The following is a 21,846-nucleotide window of genomic DNA, read 5'->3' on the forward strand; positions in this document are numbered from 1 at the left end:
TCTACTATCTTTGTAAATGAATTATTTGCATACAATTGTTGATTGGTGTTCTCCACTGGTTAAACATATTTAATCAATTGCAGCCTTTACAGCACTGGCAGCTTTTTTTTGTATTTATCTGTTAACTGGGAAGGTATCACTGGATTTCTGGGACTACCCATGATAATACCATACTGAAGCACTGAAAGTCCCTTCAAAAGTCATTGATTATCTGGCAGCACTGCAGAGTGAATGTTAGTCAGGTTTTTGCATCATTCTGGTCCATCCGTTCACCCACCCACAACCCTTTCTTACCATTTTTGCACATGGGGTCAGGGTGCCATAGCAGTGGTGACAATCATCTACAGCCGATCAATTCTGCATTACCTAAAGAGTAATTGTGAACACTTTTCCAAGCAGAAGGCAGTGGAATAAAGCAGACAATGCAAACATTTTGAAAAACAAAGGCCATCTCCATTTCTGCCACCATTAATAGCAGCAAGAAAAAGAAAGATTCTTAGTCTTGTAACAGAAAAGGTTAATAGCCTTTGGGAAACTGCTCTAAGTTGTCAAAAGATGCTGCCATCTGGTACTGGGGTGTTCTAAATAGAAAAAGTCATCTTAACAAAAACTGCCCTATGTTTACAGCCTTAGTTCAGGATTACTCAGTTTAGCATCTTTGAAGAACTTGGTTCTCACTATATTATTTATTTATTTCCAGTTTGATTACCAGGGAAGTCCACTGGGCTCAGAGAGCCCGTTTTCAGTGAAGGCCCGGGGAGAAAAGCTCCATGAAACAGACTACAGTAAAGACAGCAGTCCAATAAAAATAAAAGTACAAGTACAAATACATATCAAATAATACAAAGCATGAGCAATATTGCCCACAGTGGAAAAATATTGTGCACATACATTTTATAAAATTCACACAGTTAAAAGTTATTTACAGAGTGTGATAGATTGCATGGGAATTAGCTATAGAAGGTTATAGCCGGCTATAAGGTGCTTAGGAACTCAGGAGGATACCCTCCCTGGGGCTTTTGTTAAAGAGTTCTAGGTAGGGAGAATGCGGTTACATTTTCATTTGGAGGTGAGGTAGGTGTAAAGCTGAGTTTTGAAGTTGTTTGTGTTTGACATTGTCCTTAGTGTGGAAAGGAGAGAACTTTATTTCTAACCTAAGGAGAGGGAGAGAAGTTGTTCAGCAGGACATTTAGGTTTGTGGACAGTAAGTAAGTTTTGGTGTTTATATCCGAGTTCTAGTTGGGGTGTATGGGGGAAGGATGTTAGAGCGCGGCATTTGTTTGGATTAAATATTAGTCCATGTACTGTTGTGAGCTGGAGGAAGTCCAGGTAATTTGTGTATTATAACTAGTTGAGGGATTGGAAAGTAAATACAGTAATGAATGGAATGTTTGGCTTTGGTGGCAAATTTAGAAATTTTGTTACAACCGCTTTCAAGTTTGGAAGTGATGGAAGAGGATAGGTTAGTTAGTAGAGGGGCACCGTACAGAAGGGAGGGAAGGCAGTAAGATGAGGCCAGAGTATGCCTGGTAGAAGTAGAGAGGAAGTGGTTGTTCCTGCATAGCATACCTAGTTATTGGTGGGTTTTCTTTATATTTTGCTGAATATGGATGTTAAACTTGAGGTGTTCATCTATAGTTACACCAAGAAATTTGGTACAGAGAACTTCAATTGGAGAGTTGCTTTGGCTAAGGACTTGGAAGGAATTTTTATCAAAAGAGAAAGACTTTGAGGGTGTGAATAGTAGTATTTTAGATTTGTTAGCATTGAGAGAAAGGTGATTTTGGCACATCCAGATCTCAGTAGTTGAGAAGGCAGTCTGAGTTTTAGATAGGAGTTCAGGAAGTTTAGAGGCAGAGCAGACAAGTGTAGAGTCATCTGCATATTGGATGACTTTGGCATTAGGAACAGCAGAGTGAAAGTTACTGATAAAGATATTAAACAGCATTGGTCCGAGGATGGACCCCTGTGGTACTCCAGTAGGGGTGGGTAAGAAAGGTGATGTGCCTTTTTTTCATTTCACAGCCTGAGATCTGACAGATAGGTTGAGAATCAGGAGAGTGTTATGAGAGACCATTTAGGTTTGACAGGTGACTTAGAAGGTGCTTATGGGAAATGGTATTGAATGTTTTAGAGAGATCTAGGAGCACTGTGGATACCGAGTTCCCAGAATCTCTGGCCTGATTGACAGTTTCTAAGAATGGAGTAGAGCTGTTATGGTGTTATGTCCTGGTCAGAAGCCATGTTGGGTAGGGGTAAGAAGTTATTTTTTAGTCAGAAAAGGCATAAATTGGAGGTGGATGCATTTTTCTAGGATTTTGGAGATTGGAGAGAGAACAGCTATAGGGTGGAAGTTTGAAATGCTAGTGTTTTTGCCTCCCTTGTGGAAAGGAAGAATAAAGGTGGAAAGCCGGAGTTTAGGGACATAGGATTCCTTTATGGCTCTATTAATTAGGATACTAATTGGGAGAGCTATACCATCGGCAGCAGACTTGAGAAAGGAAGAGGGGATTGTTGTCAGGTGCATTGGAGCAGGGTTTAAGTTTGGATAGAAGTATTTTTATGTAGTTAGTGGAAACAGGTTTAAGCTCAAACATAAGGAGGAAATTATTTGGGGACTTAGGAGAGATGGTCCGTTGTTGGGAAAAGTTTTCGTTAGGTCAGATATCGACTCTAGTGAGGCTAGTTTGAGGTCAGATTTACTTGGGTCCGGACATGGGTTATTTTTGGAGCCTGGGTTGAGGAGTGAGTTTATGGAGTTCCAAAAAAGCCTAGGGTTTTGGGGATGGTTGGACTGGAGCTTAGTGTAGTAGGATTCTTTGTCTTTGAAGATTTGTTTTTTTGCAAAGTTACAGAGCTGTGTATATTGGAGAAGGGTTTCAGGAAGTTTATTCTTTTGGTAAAGCTTCCAGGATTTGTCTCTGATGCATAATTTGCTTTGTTTCTTTGGTTATCCAAGAGGCAGTTATAGTTTTTATTCTTTTTTTTCCTTGGTGGAGCTGGGGAATTTACAGTGTCTAGGAAAGTAGAGTTAAAGTGGTCTATGGCTTTATAGAGTGGAAGGGTTTTTAAAATGTTCCAATTCACTTGTTTTAAGATAGAGAAGGTTTGGGGGTCAAATTTACTAAGGTTGTGGGTCTGAATATATTGATGTTAGTGTGGATGGGAGGTGGTTGAATGGTAAATGAAAGCTGGGAGGTGGTCACTAATAGAGTCAGGGATGGTGCCAGAGTTGGTAATTTCATTTGGATGGGTGACTAAGATCTAGTCAAGAGTGGATCCTGGGAGAATTGTTTTATTGGGTCTGGTGATGGAGTGGGTTACTTGAGTAAAGTTAAAGAGGTTAATGGACAGGGAGGGTATGGGACTGTTGATTTTATTCCAGTCGATGTTTACATCGCCTAGTATGCAAGTTTCAAGGTTAATTTCAGCTGAGGCCCATTGGAGTATGTCTTCAAGGGTTGAGATGTTATTTCCAGGTGGGATATAAAGGGCGATGATACAGAGGCTTTTGCGATTACTCATTTTTAATAGTCCGACTGTTTGTTCTGCTTTGGTGAATTTAGGAAATTTAGGAATGGGGTTTAATAGGGGAATAAAGGTAAGCAGACTGGAACAGATTAATGCAACGCCTCGTCCTTTTTCCTTTGGGCAGTCACATCTAAGAGTGTGAAATCCAGAGGGTAGGATTTCAGAGTCAGAGATGTGGGGTTTGAGCCAAGTTTCAAAGATGGCTACAATGTCAGGTTGGTTATGACTTAGCCATGCTCGAAACTGATGTGCTTTGTTGTTGAGACAACATGCTGACCATCACCCATTTATAAGCATTTTAAATCATGTCTCTATCAGGAAATGTTTTGCAGTAATAAAATTGAATACAAATTCGTAAATCAATAAAAACTTATTTAAGCTCACAATGGAGCTCCATACCTTACCTGAGTGAATCTGTTAAGGAAGGACTTGGGCAAACCATTTCTTCCACCACCCTGTCGGAAAGGATTCTGGCAGCCAAAAATCTTAGTTCTTTCTGACTGGACTTGAAAGCTGCGACCCAGCTCAGGGATGTAGACCTCTGCTCGATGATCAAAGCAGGCATTCAGTCCTTCCAGCACTGACTGGGAAGCCAAATTCAACTACATGGCAAAAACAAAGGAAAATAAGTTTAAACAGATGCAGATATATAAAATGAATGAAACTGTGACAAGAAAATTGAGGAAATTATTTTGGAAAAGATCTGGCTATCACCAACAGAAATCAATTTGGCTGGTGAAAAACATTCTAAATAATTATGTCAATGATAAGGTAACGGATAGTACAGAGACTTCACGGAGAGCTTGATATGAACACAATGCGAAGGAAAACAAAGAAAAAAGTTACAATAGGAATGCACGTCACTGTTACAACACAACTTGGAAACTGGTAGCTTTAAAGAAGGATATTTCAAGGGGAGAGAGCATGATGCTGGTAACAGCTGAGTATTGACAATTCATAGTGAAATGATAGGAGAGCTGTCCTTGTGGGACATTTTAAGGCTAGCCAATTTCCCTCAAAAGTGATGATCAAACTCAGTACATTGCATATGTGAGGTAAACACCTTTATCATTATGCCAATCCCAAATCCATAGACAAGAGACCTCAAAATTACTAACACGGTGTTGTAATACTGGGGAGCAAGGATACCTAGGACAGCTGAAACAGAATATAGGAAGGAAGGAGGAAAAGGGGATTTGGAACATTTGTGCCAACTCAATATATCGTGTTTTCTTTCTATACTTTTGCATACCTGTGTACCAGATGCTTCTGTCTCTTGTGAAACAATGGTGCTCTGCAATATAAATCAACAATAACGATCTGGTCATCTATATTACATGGTTCATACTGTGGTCTCCTGGTATTAAAGCAGTTTAATGTGCATATACAAAATACAAAACACTAATAAAATACCACATACCAATTAAAACCACTGTACTTGTCTTTTAGAAATAGAGATGCACTTTGAACAGTGTGATACCAAGACATGATTCCAGTAAAAAACAGGGAGTGCGCATTGAATTTTGTACTGAAGGCAACAGATGCAAATAAATACTTAAAAGCGTCTGCAGCAGCAGTTCAAAGACCATGTAAATGCTTTTACATTGACAGCATACCATTATTTTAAGAAATGGCAACTTTCCAGCAGCGTACCCCTATTTTTAAGAAATAGCACCTTCCCCTGCAGTTTGTGACAGTACAACAATAGCAGTCTTACGCCTCTCACAACATGCAAGTAACAACGGGAGAGCATACCCCTATTTATTTTAAGAAATAGCACCTTCCCCTGTAGTGTGACAGCACAACGTTGGCAGTCTTAGGCCTCCCACAACATGAGTTACCACCAGTCTCCCATAAACTGCAGTTGTAAACATACCCTAAGGAAGGAGAAGAAAATACAGCAAAAGGCTGAGGTGTGGCCAGCAAGAAATTATCTTTAATGAAAAGCTTAAAAGTTTTCAAAGGAAACAGCTAAATGACAAACACCACTCAGTGAACCTTCTTTGAAACCTTTGCTATCAGCAGGAAACAAACATACACAAACACATGATGGCCGATGTCAAACTTATCAGTGGAGGGATGACACCTGCTTCTATCAGTATGGTGGTGTGTAGCAGGCTAAATACAATGGGATGCTGTACAAAAAGGACTTTCCAACTTTCCCAGTAGTCTTAACATCATAAAATCCTCTCTCAACTGTCTAGAATTTTGCAGAATTTCCAATTGTTGCCTCTTATTTTTATTCTGTTCTTCATCAAAAATGCAGTTTTCTGGCAAATTAACGAAGACTGATGTCATTAAATAATGACAGACATTTGAGTTTCAGGCTTCACAAAACTTGTTCTATCAACTTTCTAAGTTTACATAAAGTATATCTAAAACGTGTCCATATTTTGGGCCTTTGCCCCCCACACTATTTTTGGACCTTGTCTGGAACTCTTAAGATAAGAAGTTGAGAGAGATGCCATAAATGTATATCTAGCTTCAAAAGTCATTAAGCCTTGTTGCTAAGCCTTTTCAATCTTCTAGTTTTTGCAAAACATTTTTGGAAAAGTTTATCATATTTTTTTATACATGACTAAAAAAATGTTAGTCATTCTTCCATTACTGACCTTTTTGGAAAATACTAATAAGTTGGTGAATTCCATCATTTAAAGTTATGTGTAGGACAGGACAACATTTACAGAAAAAGAGGCTAATTTCATTACATGAAACTCAGCCTCAGAACTATTTGCTCTGAAAAGAAATCTGTAATAAGCACCACTGGAAAGGTCTTTCTCCTCGTCTGCAAAACATAATCTAATGATATAGACAAAAAAAATCAACATTTATAAAAAGTTAGAAACCCAAACCAGCTTTCTCAAAAAAAAAATGTTGAGTGCCTAGCTGCAAATAAAGAGAAGCATTGCTAAAGCAAGTAACCAGAACAGTGCTACCCCAAAAACCCTGAAGTTATTAGATGGAAAAAGGGGATGAAGGATCAAGGGACACAAAATCCTCTAGCACCACTCCACCAAAGGTTTCACAACTCTGCCACTAGTAACGGATACACATCCTTTTCAGAGCTATAATCCATCACCACAGCTCTGTAGAAGCAAGCAATGGCTCAAAACAAGCCAAAGGCATTAGCGCAGCATCACCACCTTAACCAATGAACAAAAATCTGTAGGATAGAAGATATTCTTAGCTGGGTATCCTCAACTTACCCACAAGAAACTATAATTCTAGGTGATTTTAACACAGACTGGAAAACCTTCAACACTAATAACCCTCTCACATATTAATCTCCATGGCTTTACTCAAACTATCAACTCAACTACCAGAATCAACAAACCAACTAAAAAAGAGACCACCTTAGACTGGATACTTATAAATAAACAACCCCATACTTATAATGTAGGAACTTTACCAGATGATCTAAGCGATCATACTCTAACTTATATTATAAGACAAAGAAATGACATTTTCAACACCCCTACCTACAGGATTTCACGAACTAATAAACAGTTTGACCCTGTACTATTCCAAAATGAACTCAAAGCATGTGACTGGAAACCTCTAAAAATACTCCCACTAGAGGAGGCTGTCAAATATTTTAACTCCAAATTCCTTGCAATCCTAGATGTGCATGCACCTAAACGATCTATTAGAATAAAATCCAAACCAGCCCCCTGGCTTACAAAAGAGACGCGACAAAAAATTCTACTTAGAAATAAAGCTTGGTCTACATGGAGAACTAACAGAACTTCCCCTGAACAACAAACTTTTAGACAGCTAAGAAACATCACTAAAAAAGCCATACTCTCCGACAAAAAGAACTACTACTGTAAGCTACAACAAACACACCAGAACAATCCTCAAAAATTTTGGACTAACATTAATAGGCTCCTTAACCCTGGCCACTCTAGTACACCATGCCCTCATGATGCTGATCATAATACCCCAATTCAAATAGCCAACAACTTCAACACCTATTTTACAGAAACTATACAATCCCTAGCTAGTCAGCTTTCAACCGATAACAGAAGGATCCCATTTTCCTCAGCTGGATCATTACCTACATTTACATTTCAGCCTATCTCAACCACTTTCATCTATAGAATCTTATTAAAACTTAAACCTTGTACTCCTTCAGCCGACCAATTGCCTTCAGAATACTTACAAAAGGCAGCCAAAGTTATGGCCTTCCCCATATCCATCCTACTTAACAGAACCATTAATGAAGGAAGTATTCCAGACATCTGGAAAATCTCCCACATCATCCCCCTACATAAAGGAGGTAAATCCTATGATTACTCTAATTATAGACCAATAGCCCTGCTATCACCTCTAGCAAAGATCATGGAAAAGTGCATTCACCACCAGCTATTAGAACACCTTACTAAACATGACATACTGGCTAAATGCCAGCATGGCTTTAGGCCATTTCATAGCACTACCACTGCTCTACTCTCTTTTACTGACTCCATATATAGGAATCGTAATAATAACACCCTCTCCTCTGCTCTCTTCATCGACCTTTCAAAGGCTTTTGATATGGTTAACCATCCACTGCTTATAAATACTCTTGAACTTCTTGCTCTAGACACACGAGCCATACAATGGTTCAAGTCTTACCTTAACAATAGACAGCAGGCAGTTCTCTGGGAAAACAAACTTTCATCCCACCTACCAGTCACCCTTGGAGTTCCCCAGGGCTCCATTTTAGGACCTCTTCTTTTCTCACTATTCATCAACGACCTTCATATAGCAGTCCCTGAAGCCACCTGTATTCAATATGCCGATGATTCCACACTTATATGTTCTGCCAACACCATCGCCTGATCTATACTTTCTAACTCAGAAAGTATTCAACTCAGTAGAAGACTGGTTCCTGAAACGCTGTCTCCTTTTAAACGCCAAAAACCAAGCTTCTACTTTTCACACCTACCAATAGGTCCTCTCCCATAAACTTCTCTATTAAGTCTAACAATGGTACCCTCATCGCTCCTGATCCTACTACCAAACTATTAGGAGTTACAATTGACAACAACCTCAACTTTGATAACCATATAAATAACACCATTCAAACAGTGAACAGAAAAATGGGCTCCTTATATCGAATTAAACCCTTCTTAACTCCCATAGCTAGAACCACTATTGCCCACTCTCACTTAGTCTCTACTCTTCTCTATGCTTCTCCCATTTATACTAACCTAAAGAAAAATAATCTTCTCAAACTGTCTAACTCCTACAACAATATTGCCAGATTTGCCACTGGAAATGCATTTCGAACACACCACTGTCTGAACCTTAACCAGCTAGACTGGCTTGAACTCCCTAACATGATAACTTATTCCCAACTCACCATTGCTCATAAAATATTCTACAAACCAAATCATACTCCAATACTTGTCAACCTAATTACTCCTTATAATAATCTAAATTCCCTACGCTCCTCTAGCAAACTACGTGTTAGCATAAGTAAGTCCAATAACTTGTCAGGGGACAGCCTATTCTCCAATACTGTTGGGAAACACTGGAACCTTCTACCACCGACTTAACACTACTACCTTCTCTGTCACTCTTTAAGCAAAAACTCAAACGCCACCTAAAATCTCTCTGGCTATGCCCTGCACGAACCCTGATTAATCTACTACCTATCCTACTTTATCTTCTTACTGCCTATGGATATCTAATCACAATCTATATACCTCTCTGTATTCTAAATCTGGATATTGTAAAACTTTTATAACCACAAATATTTAAGTTAACTACAATGAACTCTAGTGTATCCTTTCATATCATATGATTATGTGACTGACATGACTTTATACTCACCTTTTTATTATTGTACTTTTTAAAAACCTTTCTTCTTTATTCTAAATACTTACTATTTTATGTGTTTTATTATTTTCTAATGTGTTTTATAATTTGATATTTCATTTCATTATGAGCTATGCTGGAGCTTTTCTCCCCGGGCCTCTACTGAAAATGGAAATATATCCAGTTGGACTAGCCCGGTCAACAAATGTAAAATAAAATAAATAAATAAAATAAACTCTTAAGATAAGAAGTTGAGAGAGATGCCATAAATGTATATCTAGCTTCAAAAGTCATTAAGCCTTGTTGCTAAGCCTTTTCAATCTTCTAGTTTTTGCAAAACATTTTTGGAAAAGTTTATCATATTTTTTTATACATGACTAAAAAAATGTTAGTCATTCTTCCATTACTGACCTTTTTGGAAAATACTAATAAGTTGGTGAATTCCATCATTTAAAGTTATGTGTAGGACAGGACAACATTTACAGAAAAAGAGGCTAATTTCATTACATGAAACTCAGCCTCAGAACTATTTGCTCTGAAAAGAAATCTGTAATAAGCACCACTGGAAAGGTCTTTCTCCTCGTCTGCAAAACATAATCTAATGATATAGACAAAAAAAATCAACATTTATAAAAAGTTAGAAACCCAAACCAGCTTTCTCAAAAAAAAATGTTGAGTGCCTAGCTGCAAATAAAGAGAAGCATTGCTAAAGCAAGTAACCAGAACAGTGCTACCCCAAAAACCCTGAAGTTATTAGATGGAAAAAGGGGATGAAGGATCAAGGGACACAAAATCCTCTAGCACCACTCCACCAAAGGTTTCACAACTCTGCCACTAGTAACGGATACACATCCTTTTCAGAGCTATAATCCATCACCACAGCTCTGTAGAAGCAAGCAATGGCTCAAACAAGCCAAAGGCATTAGCGCAGCATCACCACCTTAACCAATGAACAAAATCTGTAGGATTTTTTTTTTTTTTTTTTGGGGGGGGGGGACTTTTCAATCAACATATATATATATATATATATATATATATATATATATATACACACACACAACAAAACAACAACTTGATAAGATCTTTCTTGCATCAAATGAAAACTCCATCTTTATGTAAATGTCACGTATCATTTCTTATGAATCAAAGAAAAAAAATATTTTCGTTTCAGTGCAGTCACACTGCATGCAGTCAGCTTTCTAGTAACAGTCCATTATAAAGGCCTTTATTTACATTTTAAAACACAGAACCTATTAATTGGGATACAATTTAATTTTTAAATTACAATCCATAACTTTTACAACTAATTATACATGGAATACAGATGTTCGATGCATTATTACTTAGCATACAGCATTGCAGTTTAGTCTACTGGACTATTTCCCCATGAAAATATACATGGAAGATTTATCAAGTTAGATCTTCAACCAGGTGCTTTCCATAAACTTCTTATAAAGCCCTTGGTCAGTGTAAAGGAAAATGGGCTCAACCTGTTGGCTTAAGAGAATACAACACTGAAAAAAATATATGTACACACTTCCCTTGCCACTCCCTCCCTTGAGTCTCAATTTCCACCAAAGTCTCTCCATTAGCAAGTACATTTTCTGCACCAAGTTGTATTCTATTAATCTTTTAACGGCATGTCTACATTTTTCAATTTAAGCAACCTAGATAATAGCCTGTAGATGAAGCTATACTCCAGCTTCCCTTGTCTCAAGGGGCACAGTTTATTTCTCCCTTAAAAAAGAGCATTCAGTTCAATATACAGACACAGACTTGTTTCTTATTTCCAGACAGCCTGCTAGACCATTATGACCAGTCTTTACACGCAATGCTCTGGTTCAGTTACAACATTGCTGCAGAAAGTTTAAGCCTCTCACTTCCTTATTAAATCAGTATGTCTGACCAGATCTTAAACCTATTTTCCCTGCATATTTTAATTTCAGTTTCTGTCCTTGTTACGCCCAGATTTTGTATCAGTTAAAAGCAGGAACTGTCTCAACAATACGCAATGATAATAGTTTGTCACCACCAACTCGGCCCACGAGTCCTTATTTTCTTTGGAACACACAATCAGACCTTGGCACAACTTTGGTAATGATTTTCTACTAAGTGCTGGGGGGGGGGGGGTTCAGTTCTCCCTTTCTGGCCCTCTCCTCTGACTGGGAAGAAAATAAAGGACCAGTAATCATTTACCACTGTTTCATCATGCTGATTTTGAGTTGAGAAAATGGCAATGCAAAAGGCTCCAAGTGTCTGTGACCTACCTCAAAGGGAAGAAGGTGGCTAGAGTGCAAATAACTAAGCTGACAATCAGAATTACTGCACATGGCTTCAGGCAAAAGATAGAGCCTATGATAGAAAACTGACCAGAATAATATCAGGAAATGAGGGAATATATGAAAGGAGTCCTCCAAGATCATCTTGACATAACCTAAACTAACTTTTGACTGGGCATTAAAGGTATAATATTGCTGCAGGCATGCACCGCCACTTTGAACCATACAGAGGCAACTATTTCTCTGGTAATGAAAAACCTAAAGGAACAAGGAAGGGGCCTCTCAAATATATTTGTAAATCAGGATGCAATTTAAATTATCAGCCATAAAAATGATTTATTAACTAACTTGCCAAACACACATATACAAACTGCTTAGTCTGAAATATTATAAATCTAATAGCAAACAACACCCAAAATCTCTGTTGCTCAGCAGTCTCATTTGCTCATATTCTCTTACAAAATATAAAAGGAGACTTCACACGACCTTGAGGAATTATTTATGGAAAAAATATTTGAACTTTAGTATTCAATGACACCCTGACCTGACGGTATATCCTGAAATGTGATGTCTGTCTAAGCATCCTGCATTTTAAGATACTACATGCTAAGGTTAACCGTCATGAGGGATTGAACACACTTCAGAAGGAGCCTGTGCCAGTGGCATAAACGAATAAAGCCCTGACTACAGGCCAGGTCACTGCAGTTCAACTAGTAGATGTCGCACTTAAAAGCTCAATCACGGAAGATGGATGTGCCCATTGTGGAGGAAGGGATGTTGTCTCCCTTCGAACTTGCATTATGGCTCCAGAAACAGGGCTCTTGCTGGTATACAGGCTTGCTATTGAAGACGTGGGTGATAACCACCTAAACAGAAAATAGCATCCCCCTGTCAGCACATATGGTGGGGGGGCACAGAATGAGGGGGATACAATTGGGATTTAGGGTGACATGTTCCTCAATGGAATAAAACGATTAAATCAAGGGGAATCACAGGCAAGAATTAAGGTTGGAGGGTTCCTCATGACAAGCTGCGTTTCAAAAGAAGGAAACAGATTGTCCTCTTTCACCTTTGTCTGCTTTACATTCACAGCCATTAGCAAAGAAAATAAGGGACTCTCAAATTCAAGGACAGAAACTGTATAGTAATGAAAGACTGTTTGCTTTATTCAGATATTTTGTACTTTATAAATCCAGAAAAGGTCTTTTCAGTGTTGTAGATCATTTTGACGTGGTCTTAAACCTTTTCAGGATATAAAAAATGATGAAACAAAAGCTATAAAGTACAATTTTGTACCTACCATAAATGTAGATGTTCGAGTGTATACCCTGCTGCAGTCATCACACTTGGGTAGAATACCAAAGCTAAGGACGGGAGGTGGACTCAAACAGAGTTAGAGGAGGCTAGAAGGCCCTGCAAAACTGCAGTGGCGAAGCCAGCTCTAATCTTAGAGTAAAGTGGTAAGTGGTAATGTTTGGTGAAGGCGTGTACTGAACTCCAAGTTGCAGCTTCCAGAATATCCTTGGTTGGCACCCCCCTGAGGAAGGCTGTAGATGTAGCTGCTGCTCTGGTAGAGTGGGGCCTTATGGTAGCAGGAACTGGTTTTCCATGGTGGGTGTAGCAAAAATGTATGCAATGTCCTATCCATTTGGAAATGGTCCGTTTTGAGATAGCCTTTCCTTGTGATGCTGTAGCATAGGATACAAAAAGCTGGTCAGATTTTCTGAAAACCTTAGTTTTATCCAAGTAGTAACGTAGCTGCCTGTGAATGTCCAAGGAATGCAGGAGTCTTTCTCCTTTGTTCTGTGGATTTGGAAAGAAGGTGGGTAAATGAATGGTTTGATTTAGAGCCACACTGGATACCACCCCTTAGCCATAAAGGAGGGGTTAGTTCATAGAGAAACTCTGTCTTGATGAAAAATGAGGAAAGGCTCTACTACCATTAGTGCCTGAAGCTCCGAAACTCTTCTAGCTGAAGTGATTGCTAGCAGCAGGGCAGTCTTCCATGATATAAACTTTAAGTCAGCTGAGAAAGCTGGCTCAAAAGGAGGTAGCGTGAGTTTTTCCAGAACAAAGTTGAGGTCCCAAGTAGGTGTTGGCGCTCTTCTGGGAGGCCTAATGTTTTTGGCCCCTCTGAGAAACTGCCTCAGGAGTGGATGTGAAAATAAGGGACGATCCCTGTTGTAGTGAGCAGAAATAGCGGAGGCGTGGATTTTAATAGATGAAAAAGAAAACCCTTTGTGTAACATATCTCAGTTAGATATTGCAGAATCTGAGGTATGTCAGGCTGAAGGGTATTTTGGCCTTTAGCTTGGTTCCAGGCGCAAAACCTTTTCCATTTGTCTGAGTAGGCTTTCCTGGTGTTGGGCCTCCTGGCCTCCAGAATAACTTCCATAACATCTTGTGAGAGAGGAGCTGGCTGGTTGCTTAGGTGATTTGCCATGCAGCCAAGTTTAAGGTTTTGAGCTGGCTGTGTAGAATCTGATTGTCTTGCTGTGTGAGCAGGTGGGTAATTTGTGGTAGAATCCATGGTGGGCCCTGGGCCATATTCCTTAATAGTGGGTACCAGTGCTGGCGTGGCCAGTCTGGGGCAATGAGTATCATTCGGGGTCTCTCCATCCTGACTTTCAGTAGCACCTTTGTGAGAAGGGGTAGTGGAGGAAAGGCATATACTGTTAGCATTTTCCAACTGAATGAGAGTGCGTCCACTTTCCAAGCTTGATGGTGAAAAGTCCTTGTGCAAAACTTTGGTAGCTGATAGACCTGTTTGCCAGCCCTCAAAACTATGTCTGGGAGACCCATTTTTGAGTTATCATTGCGAATACTTGTGGATCCAGTTTCCACTCGTGGGGATCCATGATGTTTCTGCTTAGGTCGTCTGCCAATGTGTTCTTTTTTCCTGGCAGGAATTGAGCTTGTAAATGAACTTGGTAAGCCAGTGCTGTGTTCCACAAGGACATTGCTTGCCTGCACAGAGGGTAGGAGTGTGTACCCCCTTGTTTGTTTATGTACCACAATACTGTAGTGTTGTCTGTCCTTATGATAAGCTGTCCTGGATGTAAGAGGTCCTTGAAGGCTGTCAGAGCATTTTGTACAGCTAGCATTTCTTTTTGATTGATGTGCAGATTCCTTTGATCTGCTGTCCATATGCCTTGAACGCACCGTCCTGCCATGTGTGCCCCCCAGGCATACTCCGATGCATCTGTTGTCATAGTTTGCTTGGCTGGGGGTAGGGTGAAAGGTTGACCCTTGTTGAGGTGACATGCCTGTGACCACCATAGAAACGCCTGTTGAAGGCAGGGAATGAGATTTATCATTGTTTCCAAGCTGAGGCTGTGTTGAGTCCAGACGCTTTTTAGGTACCATTGTAATTTCCTCATATGCAGTTTTGCAAATGTTATTAGTAGTATGCAAGATGCCATGAAGCCCAAGGCCTGCAGAATTTTTCTTGCAGGGAGTTGGGTCTTTGTTGCCATTGTTCTGAAGTATTGAGTTAATTGTAGTTGTTTGTCTGGTGTCAGATAAGCCATCTGGCCGTTGCATTCAAGCTGGCACCCAGGAAGGTCATACTTTGTTAGGGCACTAATTTTGATTTATTTTCGTTTACTGTGTACCCTACGCAACTTAGATGTTTTACAAAAGCCAGGTGTTGTAAGAGAATGTCCTTGCTTTCTGCTTGGATGAGATAGTCGTCCACGTATGGGTATATTTGAATTCCTCTGTCTGCAGTACGCAATTACTGGTGCCAGGCATTTTGTGAAGACCCTGGGCGCAGTAGATAAGCCAAAGGGCAGTGCAGAGAATTGGTAATGGGTTGAACCTGCAATGAAATGGATGCATCTTCTGCAACTTTGTCTGATAGGGCATGCAGGTATGCCTCCTTGAGGTCCAGCGTTACCAGCCAAGCTTTCTTGCCCAACATGGGAAGAAGCTGCTGTAGTGTTAGCATCTTGAATTTGGGTACTTGCAAGAAGGTGTTTAAAATTGAAAGGTCCAGAATAGGTCTCCAAGCCTTGTCCTTTCTGGGGACTAAAAAGATCCTTGAGTAAAATCCTTGGCCTTGCTGCTGTGTGGGTACCAGTTGAAAGGCTCTCATGTCCATGAGAGCTGTAATTTGTTTTTGTGTCTCTGCCCATTGATTTTGTGGCAGGTTTGGCATTCCTTTTATCCTTGGCAAGGTGTGGAAATGAAATCTGTATCTGTGTGAGATAATGTCTAGGACCCATTTGTCCTTTGTGACGATGCGCCAATTGTCTGCAAAAAGTGTTAATTTTCCTCCCAAGGGAGCTGCCAAGAGAGTTTTGCTTGGCAGTTTGAGGTTTAAGTCATTCTGTTTGCCTTCTAGTGGTTTGGGACCTGTCTTCTCCTCCCTTCTGTGTGCCCCATTGGCGAGGTTTGTAAGGGATTTGTGCTTGTCCTCTGCCCCTTGGGCGCCTGTATTTACCCCTCTGTGGTCTGTGAGAAGCTGGAAAGGACCAGTTTTTTGTTGGCCAATTTCTGCTGAAGCGTGGGGGCTGTACCTGTAAGAAATCTTTGACCATCTGCATAGATTTTGCCTTATCCTCCATTTTCTTTAAAACCTCCTCTGCTTTAACCCAAAGTAAGACATCCTGCTGTAAGGGTGCATCCAGTAACTTTGCTTTAACAGAATCAGGCAGAGATTGTTCCTTTAACCAAGCATGCCTACGTATAACAGACCCAGTAACAGCTGCTCTAGAGGAAGCTTCCAAGGCATCAAAACCACATTGTAAAGTATGTTTGCCCACCTGTTCAGCTGCATGTAACAGATCTTGCATTTCCTTGAATTCAGACTGTTGAGGGTGCATGCCCATCTTTTGTTTTATTTGAGACATTAGGAATTGCTGGTATTTAAGCATGTGAAATTGAAAATTTAGTGCTCTCATAGCTAGAGTAGTTGGGGTGTAAACCTTCTTCCCCCACCTATCTAGTGCTCTGGAGTCCCTTTCTGAGGGTACAGGATTTTTTGCCATAGAAGCCTTAGCCCCTTTGGGACCCTGGGAGATAGTCTCTGGATCAGCAGCAGGGCTTTTGTAAAGGAATTTGTTTGAGTCAGGCACTCTATAGTATCTATCTGGTTTGGCTGGAGCAGGAGGCAGAGAATCTGGATTTAGACTAGATTCTAAGATGACATCATCCATAAAGTCCAAAACTGGGGGGATAGCAAGTGGTCTGTACTGGGGAAGTAAAAGAAATTCTCAGAGCCTTTTCTTTGAGTCAGAGTAGTCCTGCCCTTCCCAGTGGAAATGTTCCCTCATGGTGTGTAAGGTTTCCCCAAAGTAATAATCTTCACGGGGAGAAGCTGAGGGAACTGAGTTCTTCAGCATCAGAATCTTCATAAGGGGGAAAGGAGTAAGGAGTAATCCTGTTCCTCAAAGGAGCCTGAGGAAACAGACACTTGATCAGAGGAGGCAAAATCCTCCTCTTGTCTAGGCCTTTTGTCCTGGGGGGGGGGGGGGGTTGGGAACCCCTTATCAAAGAAATCAAATCTTCAGCCATTTTAAGCATCTGTTTCTTAGGCATAGGGCCTTGACCTGGAGACTGAAGTGTAGGCTTTTTTGGTTTTAGAGGAGTCTTAAGCTTAGCATAAGATTTTATGGTGAGGGTAGTCGGTCTGAAGACACCTTCAGAAACCGAAAGTGTTTCTACAGCACCGGCTTCCCCTACTGCAATGTCGTCGGTAGGGCCTAAGGAAAAAGGCTGCATCGGCCTAGAACTCTCTGCTGGGGGATCCGAAGCGGCCTGGGGATCCAATTCAGCAGTAGCCAGGGGCTGCGCAGATGCCTCACTGAAAAATGGAGAACCAGCCGAGACCTCGGAGTCTGGCTTTGATCTAGGCTGCCTGTCTTTATCCTTGCATTTTTTATGCACGCCAGTAGTCGGTTGCTCCGACGGCATAGTGTAATTAAATTTTCTACCGAAGTAGTGTCGTACGAAATCAAAGCGTCGCTTTATAGTTCGCTTATTGAACCTAGCACAAAACCAACAACCAGTGACGTCGTGGTCTGGGCCTAGGCAAGGTATACAAAAAGAATGAAAGTTCTTATGAGGTATTTGCTTCCCAGAAAACAAAGTAAAAAGAATTCTCCTCTTTGTGGACGATTTAAAACTGTATAGTTCTTCAGATAAGGAAGTAAAAGCATAACTGCAGATAGTCAAAACTTTCTTAGATGATATAAGAAATATAAGAATGTCATTAGGTCTTGATAAATGTGCAAAAGCAACCTTTAAAGTAGGAAAGCTGCAGCATAAAGAAAACATCAGCCTGGCACAGAATGGGATATAAAAGAACCAGAGCAAGAGGAAACAAACATTTTGGTATTGATGAAGGATCAACAATAAAACATGAACAAATACGAATAAAACTTAGTAAGGAAAGTCCAAGCTATAAACCAATTTGCTCTTCCAGACCTAACTTACAGCTTTGAAGTGACTGACTGGACCAAGTAGGTACTGGATCAGTTGGGCAGGAAAAAAAAAAAAAAAGCTTCATGCTTATCAAATGATTTATAAAAATCTGTACAAACTAAGACTATATCTTCCTCATTCTGAAGGAGGCATGGGTCTTCTCGAAACTGATTACATGTATAGGTCTGCAATCGTAGGACTGCATACTTAATCTGCTGACCTCAAGACCCAAACACTCCGAAAGTTTTAAAACATGAGGAGAATAAATCTAAGATCACTTTGCTGCTTAGTTTAGCAGAAGTATATCCGTGTCAAGCAGGAATGGAAATCAAACCAGGAGATAAAAATCAGGCAGCAACTGAATGTGCCAAAAAACAAAAGATCAGCAGGTGAAGGATCAGATGAAAGGCAAAATGTGGAAAAATGCATAAATATAGCTGTAAGCAGAGCAAACTCTTGGAACAACCTCATGTTGATCAGGACTGAAGGCAGGAATGGTTAGAGAGGTGAATTTAAACCAAAAGACGAAAGGTTAATATTGGCGGCCCAAGATAGTGGCCTATGTACACTTGGTTTACAAAGTCCATTGAACATGTGGGAGAAACAGACAAATGCAGGTTTTGTAGAACAGAACTGGAAACAGTCGTACATCTTTGGTTGTGATATACTAATGGCAGGAGGACTGTATACTGAAAGGCATAATAATGTGGCAAGACTGTTGCATTGGGGATTCAATACTGGAAACATGAGATGCAAAGCATTATAAAAAATGACGAAGTTTATATAACATGGGATCACCCATTATCAACAGTTAAAAAAAAAAAAAAAAAAAATGGATGCGAGATAACCAGATGCAGTAAACCATGAAAAGAAGGCAAAAATAACACAGATCATTGAAATCGCTATACCCAAGGACTACAGTGTCATATGTACAGAAAGAGATACAGTCATACAACACCAGGATTTGCAGGCAGAAGCAAGGGCAATGTAAGAGGAGCATACCCAGTCAGTTCCAATAGCAGTAGGAGCAACAGATCTTATAAAAAGAATTTACAATCATACTTTAGATTCGTTATCGATGCATGTAACTCCATATGAATTGCAGGAATAGTTATTTCTGGGTGCTGCGAAGAGCACTTCTGGCTAAAGACAAACAATAACATAGTAATTTTATTAACTTTAATCATACTTTGACTTGTGAATAGAGGTTCATAGGTTCATACTAGGCTATCTGCCCTAAGGCATTTATAAGCCTAGCCAGAGTGTGTTTGGCTTTTGCCACCCATTTTAAATTAATTTTGCTATGCCCTTTTTCGAGGTTAGTATACTGTGCCTCTGTCTAACAGTGATACAGAAGTGATACCCAGGGTAAACCTACAATCTCCCATCCACTCATCAAGATTCCTCTTGAAGAGAGGAAATGAGGGACTCTGCCTAACCTGGACTGGGATTTTATTCCAGAGTGAAGGGAGCCTCTGGGTTATGAATCGGTCCCTCCAGCATGTCCTATTTCAGTGCTGAGGTTCAAGTCTCTCGAGCGCGTAGCTCGATGGGATTTGGATTTTCTGAGGTGCAGCATGTCCATTAATTCTGGGTTGGTCATGGCTTTATACGTCAGGCACAGATCGCCTCTAAGCAGGCAGTATGCCACTGAGTAGAGCAGGAGTTTCTTTAACCGGGCAGCATATGGCATCTGTTTGAGCCCTTTGATCCTCTTGGTGAGGTACTTTTGGGGTCTTTCCAGTTACTGCAGGTGTCTGGTAAGGTACATCCCAAAAGGGGCATTGTACGCCATTTATGGGCCTGATGAGGGATGAGTAAAGAGGCACGATGACCTCCCCTGATCTAGATGTAAATCTCTTCATGATTAGGTGGGCTATATAAAATGTTTTTCTAACCACTTTGGCCACGTGGTTGTCAAATGAGAGATTGCCATCAACTTGGGTCCCCAGGTCCCTAATTACTTCTTCTGTACTTAATGGATTACCACCTATGTGGTAATTTGTGGGCACTTTGTTTTTGCCAAGGGGATGACTATACACTTTTTGGCATTTAGCTTGAGGCCATGGCTCTGGCACCAGTTGTCTGTTTCTGAGAGGCCCTTTTGGAGGATGCTTGTGTCGGCTGGAGAGTCGATTATGGCGCCCAGTTTGCAGTCATCTGCGAACTTGGTCAGCCACAGTCCTTCCGTGTTGGCCTGTACCTCCGAGAAATATATACCAAACAAGAGAGGTCCTAGGACTGAGCCTTGTGGGACACCACTTGTAACTGGTTTGGAGTTAGACATGGCTCCAGCAATTCTAACCATGTGGGTTCTGTCCTTGAGGCAGTTTGCAACCCATCTAGTGACATAGGGGTTTATATTTAAGCTGGTGAGCTTATCTATAATGCCCGAGTGGGGTATTGTATCGAAGGCTTTTGTGAGGTCCAGGTAGGCTGTGTGGACCACCTTCCCCTCGGCAATGGCCTTGGTGACTGTTCCAAAGAAATCGACCAGGTTTAAGAGGCAGGATCTGCCCTTAAAGTCGAACTGGGTAGGATCCAGTGTCTGTAGGTCCCCAATATCTTTATTTATGAGGTCCATGATGATCCTTTCCATAGCTTTGCAGACCAAGTTAGTCAGGCTTATGAGGTGATAAGTTTCCAGGATCCATTGAGGCACCACCTTTGTGGAGAGGGACCACTGTTGCTGTACGCCACTCTTTGGGTACATATCCTGTAGTAAGGCTGAGATTGAACAGTAGTTTTACGTTTGGGTTTAGCTCTTCTTGGAGTTCATGTAGGACGCAGCCCGGGACACCGTATGGTCCCACTGATGCTGTGTTTTCTCCTTTGGAGAGGGCAGCTCTTACCTGAGCATCTGAGACATCAGGGGGGCAAGCACTCTGCTGGGGTAGATATTTGCCCTTTTGGTGAGGGGGGGGGAGTTTGCGCTGAACCTGTCAGCTAGGATGTTGGCAATGTCTGTGGGTTCTGTGTATTTTTTGTCATTTTCGACTAATTCTGAGCATATCTGGGAATTCTCACCCAGGTTCCTAACATAACTAAAGAAAGCCTTGTGATTATCCTTAGTGTCCTGTGCAATTTTTCTCTCGAAGCTGGCCTTAGACGATTTTATGAGTGCACGTAGTTTTTTCTAATACTGATCAGAGATGCCTTCCCTTTTTGGGATTTTGCTCTATCATGTAGTAGCTTCCTCCTTCTATTGTATAGTTTATGGCTGGGGTCCACCAGACAGGACGTCTGCCTTTGGAGGATTGGGTCTTGGTTTTATTTGGGATTGCATGATCCATGCATTCCTGAAGGTGTTCATAGAATGCGTTTATAAAGGATTCTGCGGTCTGGGCCATATTTTCCACAGGCCCGGGGGCTTTGAAGGATTCCACCTTGGTTTTGAGGAGTGTGAAATTTGCTTTAGAGAAGTTTTCACTGTGGTTTTCTGGGCAGGGGGTGGGGTCGGGATGTGAATATCCAGTAAGATTAGTTTATGGTCTGATCTTACCAGTGAGGGATACACTTCTGGTCTGGAGCATAGAGTCCCCATGTTGGTGATGATCAGGTCCAGTATGTTTTCCCCTCTTGTGGGAGTGGTAACAAGTTGCTCCATAGCATTTGAGTTTATAAATTCTAGGAACCTTTGGGCTAGGGTGTTGGAGCTAGAGTAATGCTCCCAGTCTATGTTTGGGTAGTTGAAGTCGCCCAATATAATAGTGTTTGGAGAGACCTTCATATTTTCTGGTGTTCTCAGGAAGGCCGAGTGGGGTTCTTGGGTTTGGCAGGGTGGTCTGTAGCAGGCTATAAACTG

The 21,846-nt window shown here is 40.8% G+C and overlaps 1 protein-coding gene across 1 annotated transcript in view; it reads right to left on the minus strand.

The window, feature by feature from the left end:
* The window catches only part of MDN1 (midasin AAA ATPase 1), a 3,484,183-nt gene that overhangs the window by 1,767,812 nt on the left and 1,694,525 nt on the right, over positions 1–21,846 (minus strand). The window contains exon 38 of the mRNA XM_044071809.1: positions 3,936–4,133. Coding sequence (XP_043927744.1) covers positions 3,936–4,133 — 198 coding nt within the window. The remainder of the gene's footprint in view (positions 1–3,935; positions 4,134–21,846) is intronic.

The sequence above is a fragment of the Protopterus annectens genome, chromosome 1.part0 (genome assembly GCF_019279795.1).
Source record: "Protopterus annectens isolate FY-2018-M chromosome 1.part0, PAN1.0, whole genome shotgun sequence".
NCBI classification, from domain to species: Eukaryota; Metazoa; Chordata; order Ceratodontiformes; family Protopteridae; genus Protopterus; species Protopterus annectens.